Below are 21897 nucleotides of genomic sequence, written 5' to 3'. Positions count from 1 at the left end.
TCCACTCTTATTAAGAGCTCTTTAATTTAAATAACACAAGTAATTGGAAATTTGGTCATGTGGTAAATTCTGTCGAGTATTTGGAAGTTCCCTGGTAATATGTGAGAATAGCAAAAAGTCCTCCAAATCATGTGTCTTGCGGGGTATTTATAGGGAGTTCAAGGGAATACATGTCGAGGGACCGGCATGTGTGTCACGTGGCCTATATGTTCTCGGTGATCCGATTGGTTAAGGAGGAACGTGCACGTATAGGAAGATATCTTACTGGTTGTTTATTACGATAAGTCCTAGCGCTAAGTATACGTACTCGAGGTGGCCACCAAGCAATCGGGAGTTCAATGCAGTAATCTTCTCTCATGGAGAACCACAAAAGGTGTCATTTGAGCAGAAGGTGATTGACAATTACTTTTGGCTCATTAATTTGTTAAAATCAAACTAAAATATTTCCACTTTAACTGAAATTTACCCATCTTTGTAGTAGGGTATTTCAGACATTTTGAACTAAATTTTGTTGATTTTAAAAAAGTCCAAGAACCAAAAATAATTATTAATAATCGAATACCAAATATGAAAATACCATTATAATAGTGGGACCAAATGATGATTTGTATGAAAATGTTTTAAATGAAAATTGTAAGTATAGCATGTACAAGACACACAAGCAGCAAACCTATAAACAGATAAGTTCTATACTTTTTAACTATACAACAAATTGTACCAACCAGTTTCCTGAACCACACCCCAGACAAAGGGATAAATCCAGCGATGGTGACAATGAATACTGCACTTTATTTTGATGGCCATAAGCCATTCAGTAAATGAACTTCCAACCTCTATAAATTTGGCCTGCAGCAACATGTATGCTTCAGCTCAGATCTTTGTAATCCCTTTCTCCAAAATATAATCACAAGATATCGAACGAATATTGGAATATGTATCTAATTTCCACACTGTATCATGACTAGAACATGGAAAAACTGTACATGCCAAGTTGAAGCAGCTATCCGATGAATTTCTTCCGTTTTTTGGACCATTCAGAACGATAAGGTGAAGCCACAAACAGGCGGCTGAACCATAGCTGTCAAATGCGAATGCTTCAGAAACACCTTCCAAGAAGTCACATTATTGCCTTATCACGTGACAAAATAATCTCAAGAGATAACTCCTTTGCTAACGAAAAAGTCTTAATCAAATAGCCTATCATGTGAAGGCTAGCTTTCGGGTGATTATGTCATGTGTAAAGCTCTTGTCTTCTTGAGGCGACTAATGGGCATCATGCCTCACTACCCTCGTCTTCATGTTTCGATGGTTCCCCATTTGGACTACATAGTTGGGCCAACAATGAAGGGGATAAAGAAGTGTAACTACCTGCATTTAGTCGGAAGTAAAAGAAAATTTTCACAATTGAGTGTTTAGGTTTAAAATTTATCGTTGTTCAACATCACCGAAAGGGTCAAGGGGATATCGAGAATGGATGCACAATTCACCTCTACTAGGCGAACTTCTCTCCATGTCTTTAGTTACGTGCAACAAGATGGTACCGGAGAGCACAACCACAAAGCCACATATTGCTGATGCAATGTTTCCCACGTTCTGGCCATCCCAATCCTAAACAATTAAAATAAATATGTGAAATGTATCCAAAATAGCATACACATATTTTGAAGAAATAACCATGTTAACATTCTATTCAGTGTTTTTGGGTGACGAGGGAAACCCGCAGCTACTACTCGAGGGTGTGAACTGGGTCGCAGGACAATAGGCCGCTCCTACTGGGAGTTGGACATATGGTTACAAAGTCAACAATCTGACCAACTTGACTGGGATTGCCCCATTCTATTCAGTTGTTCTTGGGAACCACAAGGGTTGGGGTAGAGGACTCGGGGGCCGGACTTCATCAATGGCTAGCGTTTCCCATTGATCGTTGCCCCATTGGCTGTTTCTGGTAGTCTGAATTTCAGGTCTTTTATTTGGGAATTGAAACTTCTACCCCTAAGCTTTAGAACCTTAATTTACAATACTTCCCATGCATTGGCAGGTCTTAACTCTACTGTCAAGTCTTGAGAAATTTTATACTAGGCTTCCTCCATTGACAGGACAAACCAGAATCACGAAAATACGTGAATATATGCAAGTATGAGGCTATGAGCTCCAAAGATAAACGCTTGTCTTACCTTAAACATAATAACACTGGCAACAATTGTAAGTGATGTGAACATAACATAGTATATAGGAGAGACAACGGCAGTGTTGAATGTATCAAGGGCCTGGAACAAGAAAGATGCATCGTTCTTAAGGCAGAAACAAATTGTCGGATAAACTAACGTTTAGAATAGTAAATGCACGTAATTCTGGATGAAGGTCAGAAAATAGTTAGGTTGTAAACATCGGGGGAAAAAATGAATCTACACAGAGATTATAACTTATTATTTTTGTAGCAATCTCTCTTGCATCCTTTCAAGTTAAAAGTGTGAACAAAAGAATTTGAGAGCAACATAACATGGTTTCCCAACCACTAACTTTATTTTGGCTTATAGTGCAGTTAAAATGCAAATGATTACTATTTTTTGGATGGGGTAAATTAAAAGAAACGATTACTAGCCTTGTTGAGATAATTCATCTGGGTAACCACACAGACCGCCACAACAAACATGAAAAACCAGGTTTCGGGGTAGATCAACTGGTTCTTTCCCTCAAAAGTTAGTTTCAGTGAAGTTCCAAGGGCTTTGACACTCATGACCTGCATTTTGAACACATTAAACACAACAATTAATAAAAGGAACTTCAAAGAAGATAAGTTCTTCAGAAATGAACACAAGAATAATTGTTGGATTTCAGCTTCCCAGCCACAGAGTTCTTTGGCTATCTGGTTGTCATATCCTACTTAAAACCAATTGGTGATAAGTATGTGGACATTAACCATTTAACCACATCCCTCCATGGTAAGCCACAACGCCACGTCTCAAATTGAGCAGAGGCCGAACTCGGCCAACCCAGCCGATGCCCAACAATAATAACAAATTTGTATTTCTATCATTCTATGTCTAAGTTCCAGGGCAGTTGTATAGATAATTTAATTCATTAGCTGTGTATTATAATATGCTTTAGCAATCAAAAACTTACCGAGAGAGAACCCATCAGTGAACAAATTCCAGTGTAAATAAGTACGTTGGTATGAGCATATTCAGGTGCAAGATAGAAGACAAGAATAAACACCAAAATGAGTACCGAACCCACATAGGCCAAAAACGCTGTAAAGTAAAGAAGAATATAGTTAGAAAATACGGAGGCCACTGAGGTATAACTTAATGTGGCAATGAGGAAACACGGGCACCTGTCTGCGTTGCCATGTACCAGACTTCCTTGACAGAAGAAATAGGGCGCTCCTGTGGTGCATGGATCACGATTATGACAGAACCAGCAATGCACATAACACAGCCCAAGATTCCTAGCGGATGCAGCTTTTCTTTCAAGACAATATGGGCCAATATAGCACTACAACAAAGTTCAGCACATGGCCCCGAGGGGATACGCAATCAGAAAAAAAAAATTAAAAAATTATATACATTCAATACGAAATAGTAAAAAAATAGAGAACCTGACAATGATACTCAGTGCGCCAAGAGGGGTCACAAGAACAGCAGGGGCAAATGCATATGCCACGAAGTTTGCAATCTCTCCAACAATCACTATTTAAAAATCCCAACAGAACAAAGATCCTATTGAGAGTCGAAAAATAGTCAAATAACCAAAAATAAAGAATTCTATGCATGTCTTATATGAAATTGAGGCTAATAAACAAAAGAGAATGCCTTTAATATTCAAATCAAGAACCAAACCACCATCTCCCCTGCTCCCAAACTGTAAATCACCATTTTCTAATAAACTCAAATTTCTACATTTACCAGAATTACTATCAGTGGGGTTATCAGTTATGCTCCTATGACTAGGTTGAGACACTGAAATCAAGAGCTGATAGTTGCAATTTGTAAAGGACCAATTACCACAATGTTAACTGAGCACATACAGAATTGGGAAAAGAAAATAGTACAAATTAATACAGCAGCTAGTAGTACATACTTGTGACCATTCCAAACCACCAGAGCGGTTCCAACAGATACGAGTAGCCACCAACACCTACCGCCAACCAGCAAAACCAAATACTGATTACCGAAAGCATATTATAGAAATAAATACAGTCGCTGCAAGCAAGTGACATGAATTAAAGACAGATATAATAACTTAAGATGGTTCGGGAATATTCAATCTATCTTCCAATCACGAGCAGAAAGACCACAACTAACTCTGGCAGATACAGTTAACACGAATTATTATCATGAACCTAAAGATGTTCACCAATCACCATGATTATGATGACCATTCATTGTAACTACAACTGAATATTACTAAATAAGAATATTCAATATCTTTAAACAACATACTCATCATGTAATTTCATTGTCTTTCAAGTAAATATTCATAGGCTAGCCAAGGTTGATCAGCTTAGATTCATATTATACCAATTCTGCAATGGAGTTACACCAAAATAGCATTAAAAGCAGCTGAACAAAGCCCATGTGGGCAATCAAGCCTGTTCCAAATCAGATTGTGCTCAGGCTTAGTTGAATTGAGTACACATAATCCAAGTTTAATTGCATAAAGAACAAAAAAAAAACAAACTTTGGCTAAAAACATATGAATATTATAAGATGTTTGAGTCAATACGAAATTAAATACCGGCTCTGACACCAGAAACAGCAGCCGCTCTTCTGAGTCCTTTCTTCTTGATGATGAAACTGGCCCCTATGAAAGCGCTTGAGAGAAGAGCCAACCCAATCCCACAAACGTTGTCTCTCGAGAAACCCATTGTGCTGTCTTCTTCTTCTTCGCAGTAGAAAACGTTACCTTGATCTTACGATCCTTGGGTCTCCCCTTCCACCACTAATGACTTGGGGAGAAAACCCACCATCAAGTTTTGCGAAGGAAGTGAAGCAAGACATAGAGATTAGCGAATATGCTCCTCCATCGATTCATCTTCGTGCTTGCGTGTACATGTTCTCTATGATTGCCATTTGTGGGGCACACTCGCATGCTTCCACTCTTTCATTTCATGTTTTCATTAGTTTATGCCATCAAGCCATCAAGGCATCCGCATTCAATTCATTTTTCACTTTTCTCAATTCTAATTGGTTATGATTTTTTTTATTCTTTTTCTTATATATAACAAAATAAACTTTGCTATATGGAGTAAGAGTTCAACCTAATAATGATGTAATATATCACTCATTTTAAATCAATTAATAGCAATATAAATATATAATAAATTATGTTACTGTTTTTTGTTACATCAAATATTATTTAATGCTATTTTTATATCTTTCATTTAATAATTATTAGGTACGACCTACCTATTTTGATATATCAACTCAATATATTTATTTAGCAATGTAACAATGTGATAAAATGTCCACGCAAAAAAAAAAAAAAAGATAAAATATTCAATTTTGTTATATACACATTATTGTATTATCAAGTAAATATTATTGTAAGTTGTAACATATATTAGCGATAAAATGATCACATGTGTCTTTAAATTATTTGGTAACGTTCAATTGCATATCTAAATTAGAACATGTTTCACATTAACACCCTAAGATATAAATAACAACAATAGTAGTAGTGATTCCCTAAATACGTACAAATTCAAGAGGTCAAATCATAGATACATGGGTTATTTTAATAGTATGTTTGTTGGTTTAAGTTAAGTTCGGGCAATGATGTAAGGTCAAATGGCAGAGGCTCACGAGCAATGATATGGTAAGTCAATATGCCAAAAGCCCTTCCTTTAGCATTTAATGCGATATTTATAGGATCAAGGGGTGAAGGGAACACATGTCGGAGGCTCGGCATGCGCGACATGTATGACCCATGCATATATACAGGAGAAGGGGTGGAGGTGGGTTGGAGCCTTTATTGATTCACCCACATGTGCTAAGGCTCATGATGTCATCGTTTCTAATGCGGATGGGTTGGACTAAAGGAGTAAGAATTAGTTTTTCTAAGTGGACCTGGTCGGATAGTTCATCCCAACCTAAGAAGGTCGCGACGGATCTTACGGTGGGAAGAGTACTGCCAGCTATGCTTGGTCATTTTGTTTTAGTTGGGTCGATCAGCTTCAATGTTGATTACGATCGGGAATAGTTATTCTTAGTGATTTGACTGGATATCGAGCAGGTATGATATAGCGTAGGTAAGTAAGACTGGAGAATATTCCCTATCATATATGTAAGGAGGGACATGATATATACTTCAACTTGTATATATAGTTATTGTTAAGGTGCAACACATCTATCCAACCAACTTGGTTGCGATTTGCTAATAGAGCTTTCGATTTGGACTAATTAGGCCACCAGTGACTCGTACTTTGCCTTAATTGGCTAACCATTCAATGGCTAGTGAGAGTTAAAATTGAAAAAAATTATATTGTGGACTAAGATCCACATTGTAATATCACATACTTACTTACATCTAATACAATAATACATATTTATCGCACAAATTCAATTATAATTTTATAACAATCATTCTCCCACAATCTTCACACAAATCCGTGCATGATTAACTTTATCATTGACCTAGGTATGCATATAAATGAAAAACCATTTGACATTTTATAAATTAAAACAGTTAATTTGACCATTTTTTAAAACTAAGATTTGAAATTTCGAAAAATTAGTGATAGGAATTAAAGACAAAAAAAGTCTAAACACGGTCTGGAATGTTCTATTCAAGACCGTCTCAGTCTGTTGTTTAGCCGCGTGACCCGCCCGCACCCCGTTAAGAAAAACCACAGTATACTTTCTTCAGCAACGCACCAAACGCTTGTCTTAACTTAGCCATTACTCTTCTGCTATTTCCTTAGCTCCATCCAATATCCGTCGCTGTACTCTACGCAAGCAAATGGAAGCAAAGATCAACAAGTTCTTCGATTCGGTCGGCAACTTCTTCTCCGGCGGCGACCAGATTCCTTGGTGCGATGCCGATATCGTCGCTGTAAGTATCCTCCCCTCCATATGCTGTGAGTATCTGTATGTAATTTGATGTGCATATCCTGTCGGTTATTTGGTTTAGCTGTGCCTGGAAATGAGAGTTGCAGGACTAGGGTTTAAGAATTTCAGCATATTGGCTTGCATACAACACGTAGCTGATTTATTTAGTGACGATATATGGAGCTCGAGGCTTCAATTTTTGGAAATTGGATCGGTGTGCTTGTGTTGATTGAAATTGTGTTGGAGAGTCGTTTTGGCCAATCGTGATACTGTGTGCAGTAGCTAAAGTTTTCACATCATTTGACTTTGATGTTCACGATCAGCATCTTTTCCATCTCACACATTTAAATAGCCAGAATTTGACTCAGATTTCTGAACATTCAAGCTTTGAACGGCACACAGTTTTGAGTATTGGCACACATTATACGTTGTGCATTTTGGCTCGTCCTAATCCTTTTGCTTTTATTCTTTGGTAGACAGATTTGAGACATGGACCAAACAGGGATCATGTGTTCCCCTTAATCTTGCAGACATGACCACATGATCATCAAATTATTTCTTTTATTCTTAATTTTGACATTTGATTAGTAATAAAGTTTGAATACTGGTCCATTTTTATGACATTAGAGTATATTTGTTATTGTTTTCATGTCCGGTGTTACTTCAAACTTTTTATGATGTTGGACTATATTTATTACTTAATTTTTCTTATTGTCTGTTAATATTTGGTTACTTATCAAAAAAATATATTCATAATTATTGATATATGCAGATATGCTTCAATCATTTTCTTTTTAAATTTTATTTTCTTTTTATTGGTCATAGTTAGTTATTAAAAAATTGCTTAGCTTAGATGCAATGTTGTTATTCATTTAGCTGCACACAAATTATTTGTTTATTTATTTTCTTTTGAACAACGATATGTGTGTGTGTTGAATGCTCAACACATTATTGATTATGTTTTCATATCATACATTCATACCCTCTTTGTTTTTGCATATATTAGGCTGCAGTCCCTATCCTATATTCCCATCCTAGCAGATAAATTTGTCAGCATTAGGGGATACTATTATGTAAATGTCCATCTTTGAAATGATCTTTTCTGTCACTCTTTTACTATAGCTACTTAGGTTGCAATCCATATAACCCTAAAGAAATCTCTGTTTAGTTCTTTTCCAGTTTCCCCTTGCAAAACTCAAGTTTATTTTCAGGGCTGTGAGCGTGAGGTTGCAGATGCTGAAAAAGGTGCTTCTGAAGCAGTTAAAAGTGAATGCCTAATGCGCTTGTCTTGGGCTCTTGTTCATTCAAAGCGTCCAGAAGACGTCCAGCGTGGTATAGCAATGCTAGAAGGCAAGTCTCAAAGGGGAGATACATCCTCTTTTCCTCCTCATGGGCAATTTCCCTCATTCTTTGCTTTCTTAGTTTGTGAAGCTAATTTCTTGAAGTTTATGAGTTTCAGAGTTGTATCTTTCTTGCCCCAAACTTTTCCTATATCTTTCTCCTGCTCTCCCTATTTCTTGCCTTGTTTTGTAATCTGCTTGTTACTTGGTAGATGCAAGTTCAAGGAACATTGAGTTATTTATCTGCCACTAATCTATTTATGTGTTTTATACTTACTGGCTATCAAGCTATTATTGTTTTTCTTTCATCTCCTTTTTACAATATTTTATGACTTATCAAGATTATCATCTGCAGCTTCTCTGGGTGTCAGCAGTAGTCCACTGCAACAGAGGGAAAAGCTTTATCTTCTGGCTGTTGGTTACTACAGAAGTGGGGACTATCCTAGAAGCAGGCAGATTGTGGACCGTTGTTTGGAGGTATATTTTAATGTTCTGACTAGAAGTTCTGCTTCAACTATTATGATCTAGTTCTGTTAATGTGTGGATTTTTACCATAAAATCTGAAGACTAAGATTATATTGCTTTTAATACTTGTGGAAAGTAAAATGTACTGCAGCTTCTAGTTAGCAATACCATGTGTTGTTTCTTTTATACCCCTTCACCTCCTTCCTATCAAGTATTATACATTAGCCATGCGTACTCTCTTGGTTGACTTTTCTTATTTGTTTTGGAGGTTTTCCTATTTTGAAAGTGCATGTTTCATATTCTTGAATCACATTTTAAAATCCTTGATGAGTGTTTGGGAATTGGGTTTGTAGATTGCACCAGATTGGAGGCAGGCATCGACCTTGAAGAAGACAATTGAAGATAAAATCACTAAAGGTAATGCTCGGGTAGTTTGATTTTTGCTTTCTTTCTTCTTTGTGCTAATTCTTAAAAACAACAGATGGAGTGATTGGCATTGGCATTGCTGCTACTGCTGTTGGCCTTTTGGCCGGTGGAATTGCTGCCGCACTGTCCCGCAAGAAATGACCCAATCATGTAAACAACTAATGTGCATAACAAACACCATCTGCTATTCTGTTCATCGGTCCATGTTCAGGTCCCATGAGTCTACAGTCCACCTTGAGAGACCACCCTGTTTTAAAGCTTTTGGTCCGTCCAGCCTGGTAGGACCATGAAATGTAGAACCCAACTTTCAGTATAGTTAACTGTTGTTTCATGCCCATTTTGATGCATAATTACTTACATTTAATAATTTGGCTAGTGCAACATCATCTGTAACAGTCAAATCTATCTTCTCCAGTTCTCCTGTGTCTCTGAATTTTGTGATATAATTCCATCTTCTTTTTCTGGCTTCTGGTATGGAAAGTAGAAACTGCATATTGCGTTTCCTTTAGTTCTATCATTTTTTTTTTCAAAAATTGTACCAAGAAAACACATTTTCTATTTTCTCTCCAAAAGATAGAAAATTTGCTCATTTAGTAAACTTGTGCCTACTTTAATTTTTCAGTTTTTTTTCCTATTATTTGATTTTAAATGAGATAAAGGTATATGTTTTTTTTCCTATTATTTTGTTTTAAATTAGAGAAAGGTACATGTTTTTCGTTTTTCTATTATTTGATTTTAAATTTTAAATTAGAGAAAGGTATATGTAAATACATTTTTCGTTTTTCTTTCTCCAAAACAAATATACTCCGTATGTTTTTAGTTAATAAACAAACCCCTCAAATATTTCTAAATAATTGGTTGGTATCATAAGCTTTTCTTGTTCTCTCATTCCTATCTTTTTTTCTTTTTTTCTTTTTTCTTTTTCAATAATTGTTGCAAAACTAAACATAATTGCATATAATTTTCGCAAGAAACCAAATAAGACTGTGTGTCTTCATATAAACCACCAAAGAGTACTAAATTAGTGGATAAAACGTTACTACTGTATTTGGTTCACTGTTAGAAGTTTTAATTTGTGCCCAGGAAACGTGTGCATGTCATATTCAATGGTAGGACAGGAGTACATGTATACATCACATGTCCCCGGATAGGGTGGGGAGAATGGTCCTAGGTGCTTATTCCTTTAGGCAGCCTACGCTAAGGACGTATAAGCAATTAGACTACTTGGAATAGCTAGCTCTCGAAAGGCATGTGCGATGATCGTCGTTTTCATCTAGTGGATACCATACATACGTTGATGATGTTCACTTTGAAACATATATGTAGGGAAAGCTAACATGGCAATCTATGTGCTAATTGGGCAATATTCCGAATCATACACGTAAAGAAACTATTGGACAATAGATGTGCTGATTGAACAATATCACGATTTGAGACTCGACAATCGAAATGTAACCATAACTTTCTATGTACAAGGATCGTGTTTCATTCACTCATTATCTATTTTTAGATAAGAACTCCTATCTTTGTCTTAGTAGAACTGTCAATACGGGTTGGCGGGACAGGACGGGCCAAAGCCCGCCAGCCTGCTCTTTGGCGGGCTGCTATTTTCGAAACACATCCCCTACCTAAGTAAAGGGCAGGGTGGGCCTGTTCGGCGAGCAAGGCCCGTTTTGACAGCTCTAGTCTTAGTTTTCTGATATTTATTTTTTGATTATTTTTAATAAGGTATGTGGAGAGTCTACTTTTATAATGGATGCTATTAACATACGTTACGAATCATCTAACTCGATCGTCTAAAGACTAAACCCCTCTACCTTTATTCATGTGGATAGTGCTTGTTGGGTTTTGTCGATAAGCACATAATTGACCCTCACCAGGGAAGGCCGAAAAGGATGGTAGGGGGCCATTTGATGAAAGCAAGTAGTTGTTGATTGAATTGGGACCTTAAAGTTCGAGTAAAAAGAGCTAAATTTTTAACATAATATCTTAAATTTCATTACTATAAATACAATAGCATATATTGAGAAAAATTTATTTTGAGCTCTCATCGACTCATCGTAAGCATGCAGTTCGACTTTGTAATAATTTAAATAAAATAAGATTATCCTGGATTGGAATCACTTGATTAATGGGAAAAGTTATAATTGAATTTAGATTGTAAAGTTTGATTAAAAACAAGATATTCACTATTTCCCTCCAACAAAAAAGGCTATACATTTTTCTAATTGCAAGAAAATGCATTTAGAAAAAATATTGGGTAAATAATAAAATTATTTATTTAATTATGGACTTAAAAAACAAAAGAAGAAGAAGAAATGATCTTGGCATGCCCAAAAATATTATGATTAGAAGAAAAAAGTTTTAAAAAGTTATTAATGTTAATGGGAGTAAAATATAAAATGACAAATATATAGGGATCATGGTACTAAAATTGTTCTACTATACTAAGAGGACAAGTCTATTAAAGTTATGATCGTACGTCATTTGGTCTACGCATCCTTACTAGTATATGAAATCATGCAAATATGCAATACAAAATATTCATTGTATATAAGGAAATATAATTAGGAGTGTATTTAATAAAAATATATGATATATCCAATAATTGAAATTTGAGATAGTATACTCATATTGTGGATTTGTGGAGCTTTCAAATTCAAGTCTCGCAAGTCACAAAAGAAAGAGAATAATTTAATTCCAATTCCAATGTTAAAAAAAAAAGAGAAAAAAAAATAAAGGAAGAGCATATATTTTCCTGGACCCCATCAGATTTTTTTGTAGTGACACTTGACCTTTTTCAGCCATAAAAATGAGTGTGATATCCATTTCCCCTTCACAAAAAGAAGAAGAAGTATTAAGTTCATTGATTTTTAGTTTTGATTTTAATAATATTTTCGTTATCAATAATAAAAAATAAATTATTATATGTTAAGGTACATAATATTATAAAATCTAAACTGTATTAAAAAATGAATGTTACTCGTGGGGTATAAATCAAATGGTGCAATTCGCTTTTATATAGTTTAATAAGTGGTACTGAATCTGAACATTGAGAATATAATTACCTTAAAGCATATGGAGAAATGCTGATCGATAAAACACATGGTAAAAAAAATCTAATTTTAAATATAAAAAAGTTAGTTTTACCGAAATACATAACTATTGAGCATTTACTTAATTGATACAAACTTTAATGCACCAATACATACAAATTATAACTTTACGGCTAATCAATTAATTTGACAATAGATGTCAATGACCTTGTGATTTAGTGACAAGAAGTAATTCTCTCAAATGGGAGGTTAATATTATATTGTAACAAAGTCGTTAGTATTAAAAAATAAATAAATTTGACAATAGAGGTATAAAATGGAGTAAAATGTGAAATGAAAGGTTAGGAACTTATGCTTTAATTTGAGGAGAGTTTGGGGGGTGCGGTTGAAATTACCCGTAACGAATATATAGAAATTGGGGGTTAAAATGCACATATGCACGAGAGTCAAAGAAAAAACTCCATTAGACGACACAGTTTTTATAGTTGTTCCAGTCCAACGCTCTCTCTCTCTATCTCTATCTACAGCTTTCTCTCTCTAAACCACTTTTCCAATTCTCTCTCTCCTCCCTGCTGGAAGCTGCTCCTGCTACTGTTGCGTTTTCTGCAACTGAAAATCAGATCAAAGCGCATTCACTCTCTTCCCTCTCCGCTGATCTCTACTGTTTCGGAGTCGACGGCTGCTCCGCAATTGGCGCTCCCGCTATCATCACCGTCGCCATCATCAGCATCTGTTGCTTTTCTGTGGTCCTGTCGCTGCCTTGCGAATTGAGGAAGTGGTGTTGATTGCGGCGCTTGAGTTCCGAAGCTGCCGAGCTTGTAATCGGAGCAATTGATTGGCTGATTGGTTGATAGACGAATGCCGTGTGTGATGGGAGGGATTGGACTCGAGAATGAGTAGGATTTTGGGGTATTGTTTGGAGATAGTTAGGGCTCGTGCTCCGCTTTCGCATTTCTCGCAGCTCCGGTAGGATGAGTTCGTTAGATGCCGGGAGAACTGGTGGACCTGTTGAAAGGGACATCGAGCAGGTATAATATATTCCGTTACGTTTTATTCGAGTGTTTTTGACATTGTTTGTATCAGAAAGCGAGTGCTGGAGGTTAGATAGCAAGGAATACTTAGTGGAATACGAACTAGAACTAGATGATTCTGAGTAAGGATTGTTTGCAGAGAGTTCTATTCGGATTAGAATCTTACCGTGGTTGCAAATTAAATTTATAGGAACCAGTGCTAATTACATTACAGTTGTTAAGTGTCGTTCTGCGCTTTCATAACCTATATTTTTTCCCCCCTGCAATTTCATTATCTATATTTTTTCCAGCAATTTCATTATAAATATTTTGCCATTTATTAACTGTGACTCATGGTTTTTGTTTATTAGTAGTTAATTAGTTTTGGTGTCTGATCTCTTTTAACTTTCATAAATGATTGAATTGTCTGTGGACACTTTGTAGATTGTCAAGTTTGAAATGCTAAATGCTTGAGGCTATTTTATTTATTTATTTATTTAAATCACATGCTCAAAATTTCAAACCAAATGTTTTGTAGCTGTAATTTTCCAAATATTTCTTTAATGTTTTAAACTTCTGGATTTTGTTGCTGGTTGCTTCTTATGTAGTGTGTCGATCACTATATTTAAGTTCCAAAAATCACATTGCTTACTATGCATAGAATCCTAGTATCAAAATTGGTGAATTTGACCACCAAAATGATAAAGAAAAAAAGCAATATTGGATGGAGTCTTCTTAATTTTTTTCTCCCCTCCAATTGGTTACTATGGAAATATCTTAATTGCATTTTTTTTTAAATATCATTTTCCACTTCTTTTTAAGAAAGTTAAATGCTACTTTATTTCCGGTTATAAATTTGCTGGTATCATCTTAATTAGGTTATAGCTGATGTTTACAACAGGCTATAATAGCTCTCAAAAAAGGGGCATGCTTGCTTAAGTATGGAAGAAGAGGGAAGCCCAAGTTTTGTCCATTCCGGTTGGCAAATGTAAGTTTCATCTCAGTCCTAGAGTTGTGCTTCTTGTCGTTAACTTTCCGTTCTGTTTATGTATGTATGTTTTGCCTTGGATGAAGTGCTAAAACTATACATGCTTTTAAAGTAATCCTCGTTTATAAGATGGAGATGGAGCTAGCGAAGTTGTCTCCTTGTTTCCTTTAACTGTTGCAACATGGAGCTCAATCTTTTCTTTTGGTGTGTAATGCAGAAGCTCCTATCTAATAAGAGTTGTTTAGGGTTATTTATTTATTTATTTATTTTTATTTTTTTTTCTTCCTTGTATAACATTAGTCATATATTTTCCTGTTTCCCTAGCTCTAACTTCTCCAGTCAATAATAGGTAGCTATGTCAGCTCATTACGCTTTTATGGGGGTGGGGGTTGTTAATGTCATGACATTTGTATGGTGATCTCTGTTCTTTGTAAGCTTTCGACATTGCTCATATTTGGTGGTGTTAATGTCAGAATCTCAGAAGATAATTTTTTGGTGGTGGTTTCAGGATGAGTCTGCTCTAATATGGTTTTCGGGTAAAGAGGAGAAATACCTCAAACTGAGTCATGTCTCCAGAATAATATCTGGGCAGCGCACTGTAAGTTCTCTGCTCTATACAGAATTTTATGGCAAATTTATTCAATTATTAACTTTGGAAAACAGCATCCAACTTATACGGATAAGGTTGCTGCACATCTTGTTTAAGCCATAAGCTAATGAACTATTTAAATTAGTTGCATGCACATAAAATTGTGATGCCATTGACTACTAGTCTATAAATTATTACTTTTCTATTATTTTTGTAGATTGCAGAGATTTTTGTTTGCCAGTTTGGATTATGGATTATGGATTATTTAAAGCTTCAATTTTATTCTTTGCCAGCCCATTTTCCAAAGGTACCCAAGGCCTGAGAAGGAGTATCAATCATTTTCCCTAATATACAATGATAGGTCACTGGATCTGGTGAGTTTCCATTTATCATTTATGTTTCATTTTTCAGGTTGAATGGTTGAATGTCAACTTTGTGTTTTCTCTGTTCTGTCTTATTTTAGATATGTAAAGATAAAGAGGAGGCAGAGGTCTGGTTTAGTGGGTTGAAGGCATTGATTTCACGTGGTCATCAACGAAAATGGAGGACAGAATCAAGAAGTGATGGGATCTCATCAGGTGCTAATAGTCCCAGGACTTACACACGAAGAAGTTCTCCACTGCATTCTCCATTTGGTAGTGGTGATAGCCTGCAGAAGGTATAGACCCTTCCTGTATGTTTTCTCATGGATATACTGATGCAAAGCTTTCTTGACTTATTTAGTTTGCATAAATCATTTCATATATATATATATATATATATATATATATATATTTGTCTAACATGAACTCAACATACAAAATAGAGTTTCTTGTAAAATGTTGTATTAATTTCTATATGCCTGAATCAGGATGTTGGTGATCAGCTACGGCTCCATAGTCCATATGGAAGCCCACCTAAAAATGGTCTGGATAAGGCATTTTCTGATGTGATGTTGTTGCCTCCCAAAGGGGTTTTCCCTCCAGATTCTGCTAGTGGTTCTCTTCATTCCATATCTTCTGGAGGTTCAGATGGGATACATGGTCATATAAAGACAATGGGGATAGATGCTTTTAGGGTAAGCCTTTCAAGTGCAGTTAGCTCATCAAGCCAAGGTTCTGGGCATGATGACAGTGATGCATTAGGTGATGTTTTTATCTGGGGAGAGGGTACAGGGGATGGTGTATTGGGTGGTGGACTTCAAAAAGTTGGCAGCCATTTTGGGATTAAAATGGATTCTTTATTGCCTAAAGCTTTAGAATCTGCTGTTGTACTAGATGTACAGAATATCGCATGTGGCGGACAACATGCTGCACTTGTGACAAAGCAAGGAGAGATATTCTCTTGGGGTGAGGAATCAGGAGGCAGGCTTGGACATGGTGTTGATTCTGATGTTTTGCATCCAAAGCTTATAGATGCCCTAAGTAATACAAGCATAGAGCTTGTTGCATGTGGTGAACATCATACCTGTGCAGTAACACTTTCTGGTGATTTGTACACATGGGGTGATGGCCATTTTGGTCTTCTTGGGCATGGCAATGAAGTGAGTCATTGGGTCCCAAAAAGAGTTAATGGGCCTTTGGAGGGTATACACGTCTCATGTATTGCTTGTGGGCCCTGGCACACTGCTGTTGTGACCTCTGCTGGGCAATTGTTTACTTTTGGTGATGGGACTTTTGGTGTTCTTGGCCACGGAGATCGGAAAAGTGTTTCCAAACCTAGGGAGGTGGAATCTCTTAAGGGACTTAGAACTGTACGAGCTGCTTGTGGCGTTTGGCATACTGCTGCTGTTGTAGAAGTCATGGTTGGAAACTCAAGTTCCAGCAATTGTTCTTCAGGAAAACTATTTACATGGGGAGATGGTGATAAGGGCCGATTAGGACATGGTGATAGGGAATCAAGACTTGTACCAACCTGTGTGGCTGCCCTTGTTGAACCCAATTTTTGCCAGGTCGCTTGTGGACATAGCCTAACTGTTGCTTTAACCACGTTAGGCCAAGTATACACTATGGGCAGTCCAGTTTATGGGCAGTTAGGAAATCCTCAAGCTGATGGAAAACTTCCATGTCGTGTTGAAGGAAAACTTGCAAAGAGTTTCGTGGAGGAGATAACTTGTGGCGCTTACCATGTTGCTGTGTTGACTTCTAGAACTGAAGTGTTTACATGGGGAAAGGGAGCAAATGGAAGATTAGGTCACGGGGACATGGACGATAGAAATTCACCGACCTCAGTGGAAGCTTTGAAAGATAAGCAAGTTAAAAGTATTGCTTGTGGTTCCAATTTTACTGCAGTTATCTGCCTTCACAAATGGGTCTCAGGGGTTGATCAATCTATGTGTTCTGGCTGTCGACTTCCTTTTAATTTCAAAAGGAAACGCCATAACTGTTATAACTGTGGACTTGTCTATTGTCATTCATGCAGCGGTAAGAAATCATTGAGGGCATCAATGGCACCAAATCCCAATAAACCATATCGAGTCTGTGATAGTTGTTTTTATAAATTGAAAAAAGCTGCTGAAACTGATGCTTCATCTCATTCTTCTGTGAGTAGAAGAGGAACTAAAGATCAGGGGCTAAGTGATGGTATAGACAAAGATGAGAAGTTGGAAACACGGTCCAGACCTCAACTTAATAGGTTTTCTTCAATGGAATCGTTCAAACAAGTGGAAACCCGCTCTTCCAAGCAAAAGAAGAAGTTGGAATTCAATAGCAGTCGTGTTTCACCTATTCCTAATGGAAGCTCCCAGTGGGGAGCTCTCAATCTGTCCAAACCTTTTAATCCAGTATTTGGTTCATCAAAGAAGTTTTTTTCAGCTTCAGTTCCAGGTTCAAGAATTGTTTCTAGAGCAACATCTCCGATATCGAGACGGCCCAGTCCGCCTCGTTCTACTACACCAACTCCAACCCTTGGTGGCCTCACTTCACCAAAGATTGTACTGGATGATGCTAAGAAAACCAATGATAGCCTTAGCCAAGAGGTTACTAGACTGAGATCACAGGTATTAAGTTCTCTTTTTGCTGCATCCTTGGTATTATTTGCATTTGAAATGCAATTAGTCTGCCCCTTCGGAAATATCTTCTTTCAGTATTCCCCATCTCACTGGCCCTTTATAGAATATTGTTTGATCTGTCTTTGTGTCAGGTGGAAAATCTTACACGCAAGGCTCAAGCTCAAGAGATAGAACTGGAAAGAACTACCAAGCAGCTGAAGGAGGCAATAGCAATAGCTGGGGAGGAGACTGCCAAATGCAAAGCAGCAAAAGAAGTGATCAAGTCACTCACTGCTCAGGTATGATGCATATTTGTGGTCATTTGACCCTGCCATAGTTCTGTAGTTTTCTGTTTATATGTGTGAAGAATACCATTAGTCCATTACCTCCTCTAAACAGCCTTCAAGCTATATTCCAATTTCCAAGACAATTTCATTACATAGTCCCATCACTCTTGTTGCTACAAGAGTTGTACTTGAGAGATGAGTGGTATACTGGTATCCACATTAATGTCTTTTACTTAGTAAAATATGAAGTTTCAGATCTTTCTTTCAATGGTACAGAGATTGAGTGCTCAACTGTTCATCCAACTTCATTTTGTGATACTTTGACTCAAAGCCTTTGTTCTCTTTGTATACAAAATTAAATCAGCTTGACGTCTTTTATTTTACACAACATTTGCCTCTCTTTTTGAAAACAAGTTATGATCATACCAAAGATGATTTTAACTCAAATATACTATGGTCTCTTTTATAGATAAGGTTTTACTGTTTTTGTCTGAAACCTGTTGATTATGGGTCATTTTAGAGTTTGCATAATCTATCAAGTCAAACTGATGAAACTTAATCTACCCTACATTGAGGTGTATTTGATCTTGGAGGTTGGATGCACTGAGTTTTGATAATAAAACAGCATGAGGCTTTATTTTATTTTTTGGCTATAGATTGTCATAGATAAAAAAAATGGTCATAGTTTATTTGATTTTCCCTACTGCTTCTGGTTTTGAGTTTGTTTTCTACATTTGATGTAGCTGAAGGAAATGGCTGAAAGGCTGCCTGTTGGTGCTGCCCGGAACATCAAATCTCCCACACTTGCTTCCATTAGCTCAAATGCTCTCTCTAGTGACACTTCAAATGTGTCTATTGACCATGTCAATGGTGAAGTCATATGCCAAGAATTGGAGTCAAATGGACCTAACTCCCAATCACTTTCTAATGGGTCAAGTACTGCTTGTACTATCCGCAATGCTGGTTATATCAGGCAAGGAAATTCGGAAGCCTCAGCGAGAAATGGAAGCAGAGGGAAAGAAAGTGAATCCCGAAATGAGAATGAATGGGTTGAGCAAGATGAACCCGGTGTATATATTACACTTACTTCCTTGCCAGGAGGCTTGAAGGATCTTAAGCGTGTTCGCTTCAGGTATCTTAATCTCGCATTAGTTTCTATATATTGGATTTAGTTTAGTACCTTTTCAGGTAAAAAATGGAAATGCTGCCTGCCTTTCTGCATTGCTCTTGTCAAACCTAATTCCACTCCCAAGGCCATCACTCTGTGTAGCTTGTAATGTCATGTTTATTTATTTGTCTGAATGTTATGTATGGAAACCAATTGTTTGTATGCAGCCGGAAGCGGTTTAGCGAAAAACAAGCGGAGCAATGGTGGGCAGAGAACCGTGCAAGAGTATATGAAAAATACAACGTACGCATGGCTGATAAGTCGAGTATTGCTGCTGGAAGCGAGGAGTAAACCCATTGACGTGCAAACCAAGATATATGTGAATGAAAGATATTTTTTGATCACTTTTCCAACGTTGCTGCTTTCCCTTGGGAGATAATAATATTCATGTCTAGGTTTGGCATTTACCATACTAGGTTGGAATCAAGGGTTTCCATGTAAGAATTAGAAAATAGAGGTTTGCTTGTGGGTTTTCTTTCCTTAGCTTCTTTTCCTCTCTCTTCATATGTTTCTTGGCTCTTATTCTAATGGCTTGTCCTATTTTTCGTTCCCCCCCACCTAATTATGCCCCCTTTTTTTTTCTTTCTTTTTTTCTTTTTCCATATTTTCCCCTGGGGAATTGAGGGTGAGAAATGTAAATTCTGCTTTTTAGGCTGCTGATCCTTGTTTGGGTAAGTTCACTTGTAAATTCCACAAGTAAATGTTTGTTCAGGCTTTATCCATTTTGCCTCACAACTCTTATTAATTTCTTTTTTGAATGAGTAAATCTTTGCTGTCTTGGAAATGGAGCAAAAGAATCGAATGCCCTGTTGGAGTTAGTTTTGCAGGCCTATATTAAAGCTTAATTGTCATTAAATGTGTGGCCAAAAAATGGTGAAAGCATCACAGACCATGACCGAAAGAAAAAAAAAACACAAAAAGAACTTATTTAATATAATACAAGTTTGGGAAATTCTTCATTTTCTTACCATCAACACTTTTTCTTGGTGTTTCCTACTTACAATATTTTTTTTCTGCACATTTTCTAATAATAGAATATAATACTACTTAGTAAGGTTTGAAATTCGGCAGTAGCAGTGTGGGGATTACGTTCAAAGTGGGCAGATCCCTTGTGCGCATCGACAACCATTGAGTTATTGTGATTTACCTCTTTTCACATGCTCTGTTGGGCTGAGGCATGAGGACCCTTAGGGTTGGGGATTCAATCTTTTGAGAGGAGAGTATAATACTACTACATTAGGCAAGTATATGACAACAATAATAAGTGAAAAAAATATTAGAATACATGAAATGTCACTTTTGGTCCACTATTGAGGTAACTTTAATTGGATCCACGAGTTTAGAAGAGATTAAATAAATATCAATTATTTGCTATCACAACATAAAAAAGCATTATAAAGATATAAAAGAGATTAAATAAAAACCAATTAACAAATATGTATTAAATATAAAATAATGGGGTGTAGCATTTGTTTCTTCATATGAATGATACCATTTCCTCATGAGTCTCTCATTTTCTTTTGCATGACAAGTTTTGTATGTTTGAATGTTTTTTGTGTTGTTCATTTCACAATATCTTAATGCTAGCATATATACATTTCATTATATATTCAACTCATTATAAGAAAATCAAGTAATTGAATCAATATAAACAATTATGCTTGGTTAGTTGGGGTACATGATATATGCAAGATTATTTTTATATTTATATGAGAATTGAATTAGCAATCTAGCTTGAGAGATTGGAGGATACCAAATAATGAGGACACTTCCTACTAATTGAGCTACTATTGGCATGCTTAAACAGGAATAGGAATATGTGGACAAATAATCTACTAGAGTTTTCTTGGACAATCTGTCTACTGTATGTTTTCTTTTTATAGATTTGTGCTCAATTATTATTTTTCTTTTTGTTGCATAAAACTTGTATTATGTTCTTTTTGTTGCATCAAACATGTATTATGTACAAGTGGTGTTCTAAAGTGGTGTTCTAAATGTTTTCCTAGGGTGTTTAGCCTAAGGATAATCAGTTCTGAATAATATTTTTCTGTTTCAGAATTTCAAAAAATCTCATGAGAAGCTAACAACAAGGTGAACCAATGTCTAGGCTAGGCTAAAAAAAGATAAAAACCTTAGGTAAGGAACAAACCAGTTATAAACTGCCTAGAAATTCTAAAGAAAATGATGATGGGTAATTAAACATCACAATGGAAGGCTTTGATATGTCCTTCTATGGTAGCATGTTTATCTTGAACGCATGAAGAATTAATTAAAATTTTGTAATAATGCATACCTAATATCAACCAATTCTGAATGTTATTAGTAAATTTAAACATTTTACAACTTTATTTATGGATTAAAAGGATAAGTGATTCTTTTGGGGGAAGAGATCAAGGTTCGAATATCGACAACAAGATTATGTCTAAATTAAAGTGGGCAGATCTCACATTTGGCACGGTTTGGCACGGTCTGTTGAGCCATTGAGTCATCGTGATTTACATCTCCTCAAATACTCCGTCGAGCTCGGATTGGGAATTCAACCTTTTAGAAG

General features: G+C 36.3%; 3 protein-coding genes across 3 annotated transcripts; 2 read left to right on the top strand and 1 right to left on the bottom strand.

Annotated features, from left to right (window-relative positions):
- Positions 1 to 559: 559 nt before the first annotated feature.
- LOC116024910 (probable magnesium transporter NIPA3) lies at positions 560 to 5071 on the bottom strand. The gene is made up of 9 exons (XM_031265946.1): positions 4738 to 5071; positions 4081 to 4137; positions 3599 to 3689; positions 3335 to 3495; positions 3124 to 3251; positions 2603 to 2740; positions 2175 to 2267; positions 1488 to 1608; positions 560 to 1368 (listed from the first exon to the last, which is right to left on the bottom strand). The coding sequence occupies exons 1-9, from the start codon at positions 4865 to 4867 to the stop codon at positions 1274 to 1276; spliced, it is 1014 nt and encodes a 337-aa protein (XP_031121806.1). The 5' UTR covers positions 4868 to 5071; the 3' UTR covers positions 560 to 1273.
- Positions 5072 to 6829: 1758 nt separating this feature from the next.
- Positions 6830 to 9754, top strand: LOC116024911 (mitochondrial fission 1 protein A-like). The gene is made up of 5 exons (XM_031265947.1): positions 6830 to 7053; positions 8261 to 8399; positions 8745 to 8866; positions 9208 to 9271; positions 9336 to 9754. Exons 1-5 carry the CDS (start codon positions 6961 to 6963, stop codon positions 9419 to 9421), a joined length of 504 nt encoding a protein of 167 aa, XP_031121807.1. The 5' UTR covers positions 6830 to 6960; the 3' UTR covers positions 9422 to 9754.
- Positions 9755 to 12801: 3047 nt separating this feature from the next.
- LOC116025073 (PH, RCC1 and FYVE domains-containing protein 1-like) lies at positions 12802 to 20123 on the top strand. Its single transcript, XM_031266144.1, has 9 exons — positions 12802 to 13364; positions 14248 to 14334; positions 14843 to 14932; positions 15217 to 15297; positions 15387 to 15581; positions 15774 to 17900; positions 18044 to 18190; positions 18922 to 19310; positions 19514 to 20123. Exons 1-9 carry the CDS (start codon positions 13308 to 13310, stop codon positions 19635 to 19637), a joined length of 3297 nt encoding a protein of 1098 aa, XP_031122004.1. The 5' UTR covers positions 12802 to 13307; the 3' UTR covers positions 19638 to 20123.
- The last annotated feature ends 1774 nt before the right edge of the window (positions 20124 to 21897 follow it).

This window comes from Ipomoea triloba, chromosome 7 (assembly GCF_003576645.1).
Source record: "Ipomoea triloba cultivar NCNSP0323 chromosome 7, ASM357664v1".
Lineage (NCBI taxonomy): Eukaryota > Viridiplantae > Streptophyta > Magnoliopsida > Solanales > Convolvulaceae > Ipomoea > Ipomoea triloba.
Note: the sequence above shows the minus strand (reverse complement) of the source record. Positions and strands in the feature narration are given on the sequence as shown.

Bases quoted from the DNA above. Each gene is read 5' to 3' on its own strand.
- LOC116025073 (XM_031266144.1), top strand. From the start codon at position 13,308: ATGAGTTCGTTAGATGCCGGGAGAACTGGTGGACCTGTTGAAAGGGAC. The intron at 14,933-15,216 runs GTAAGTTCTCTG...ATTCTTTGCCAG, and splicing joins TAATATCTGGGCAGCGCACT to CCCATTTTCCAAAGGTACCC. The intron at 19,311-19,513 runs GTATCTTAATCT...GTTTGTATGCAG, and splicing joins CTTAAGCGTGTTCGCTTCAG to CCGGAAGCGGTTTAGCGAAA.
- LOC116024910 (XM_031265946.1), bottom strand. From the start codon at position 4,867: ATGGGTTTCTCGAGAGACAACGTTTGTGGGATTGGGTTGGCTCTTCTC. The intron at 3,690-4,080 runs GTATGTACTACT...ATTTTTAAATAG, and splicing joins GTGGTTTGGAATGGTCACAA to TGATTGTTGGAGAGATTGCA. The intron at 3,252-3,334 runs GTGCCCGTGTTT...TTTACTTTACAG, and splicing joins GTACATGGCAACGCAGACAG to CGTTTTTGGCCTATGTGGGT.
- LOC116024911 (XM_031265947.1), top strand. From the start codon at position 6,961: ATGGAAGCAAAGATCAACAAGTTCTTCGATTCGGTCGGCAACTTCTTC. The intron at 7,054-8,260 runs GTAAGTATCCTC...GTTTATTTTCAG, and splicing joins GCGATGCCGATATCGTCGCT to GGCTGTGAGCGTGAGGTTGC. The intron at 8,400-8,744 runs GCAAGTCTCAAA...TATCATCTGCAG, and splicing joins TGGTATAGCAATGCTAGAAG to CTTCTCTGGGTGTCAGCAGT.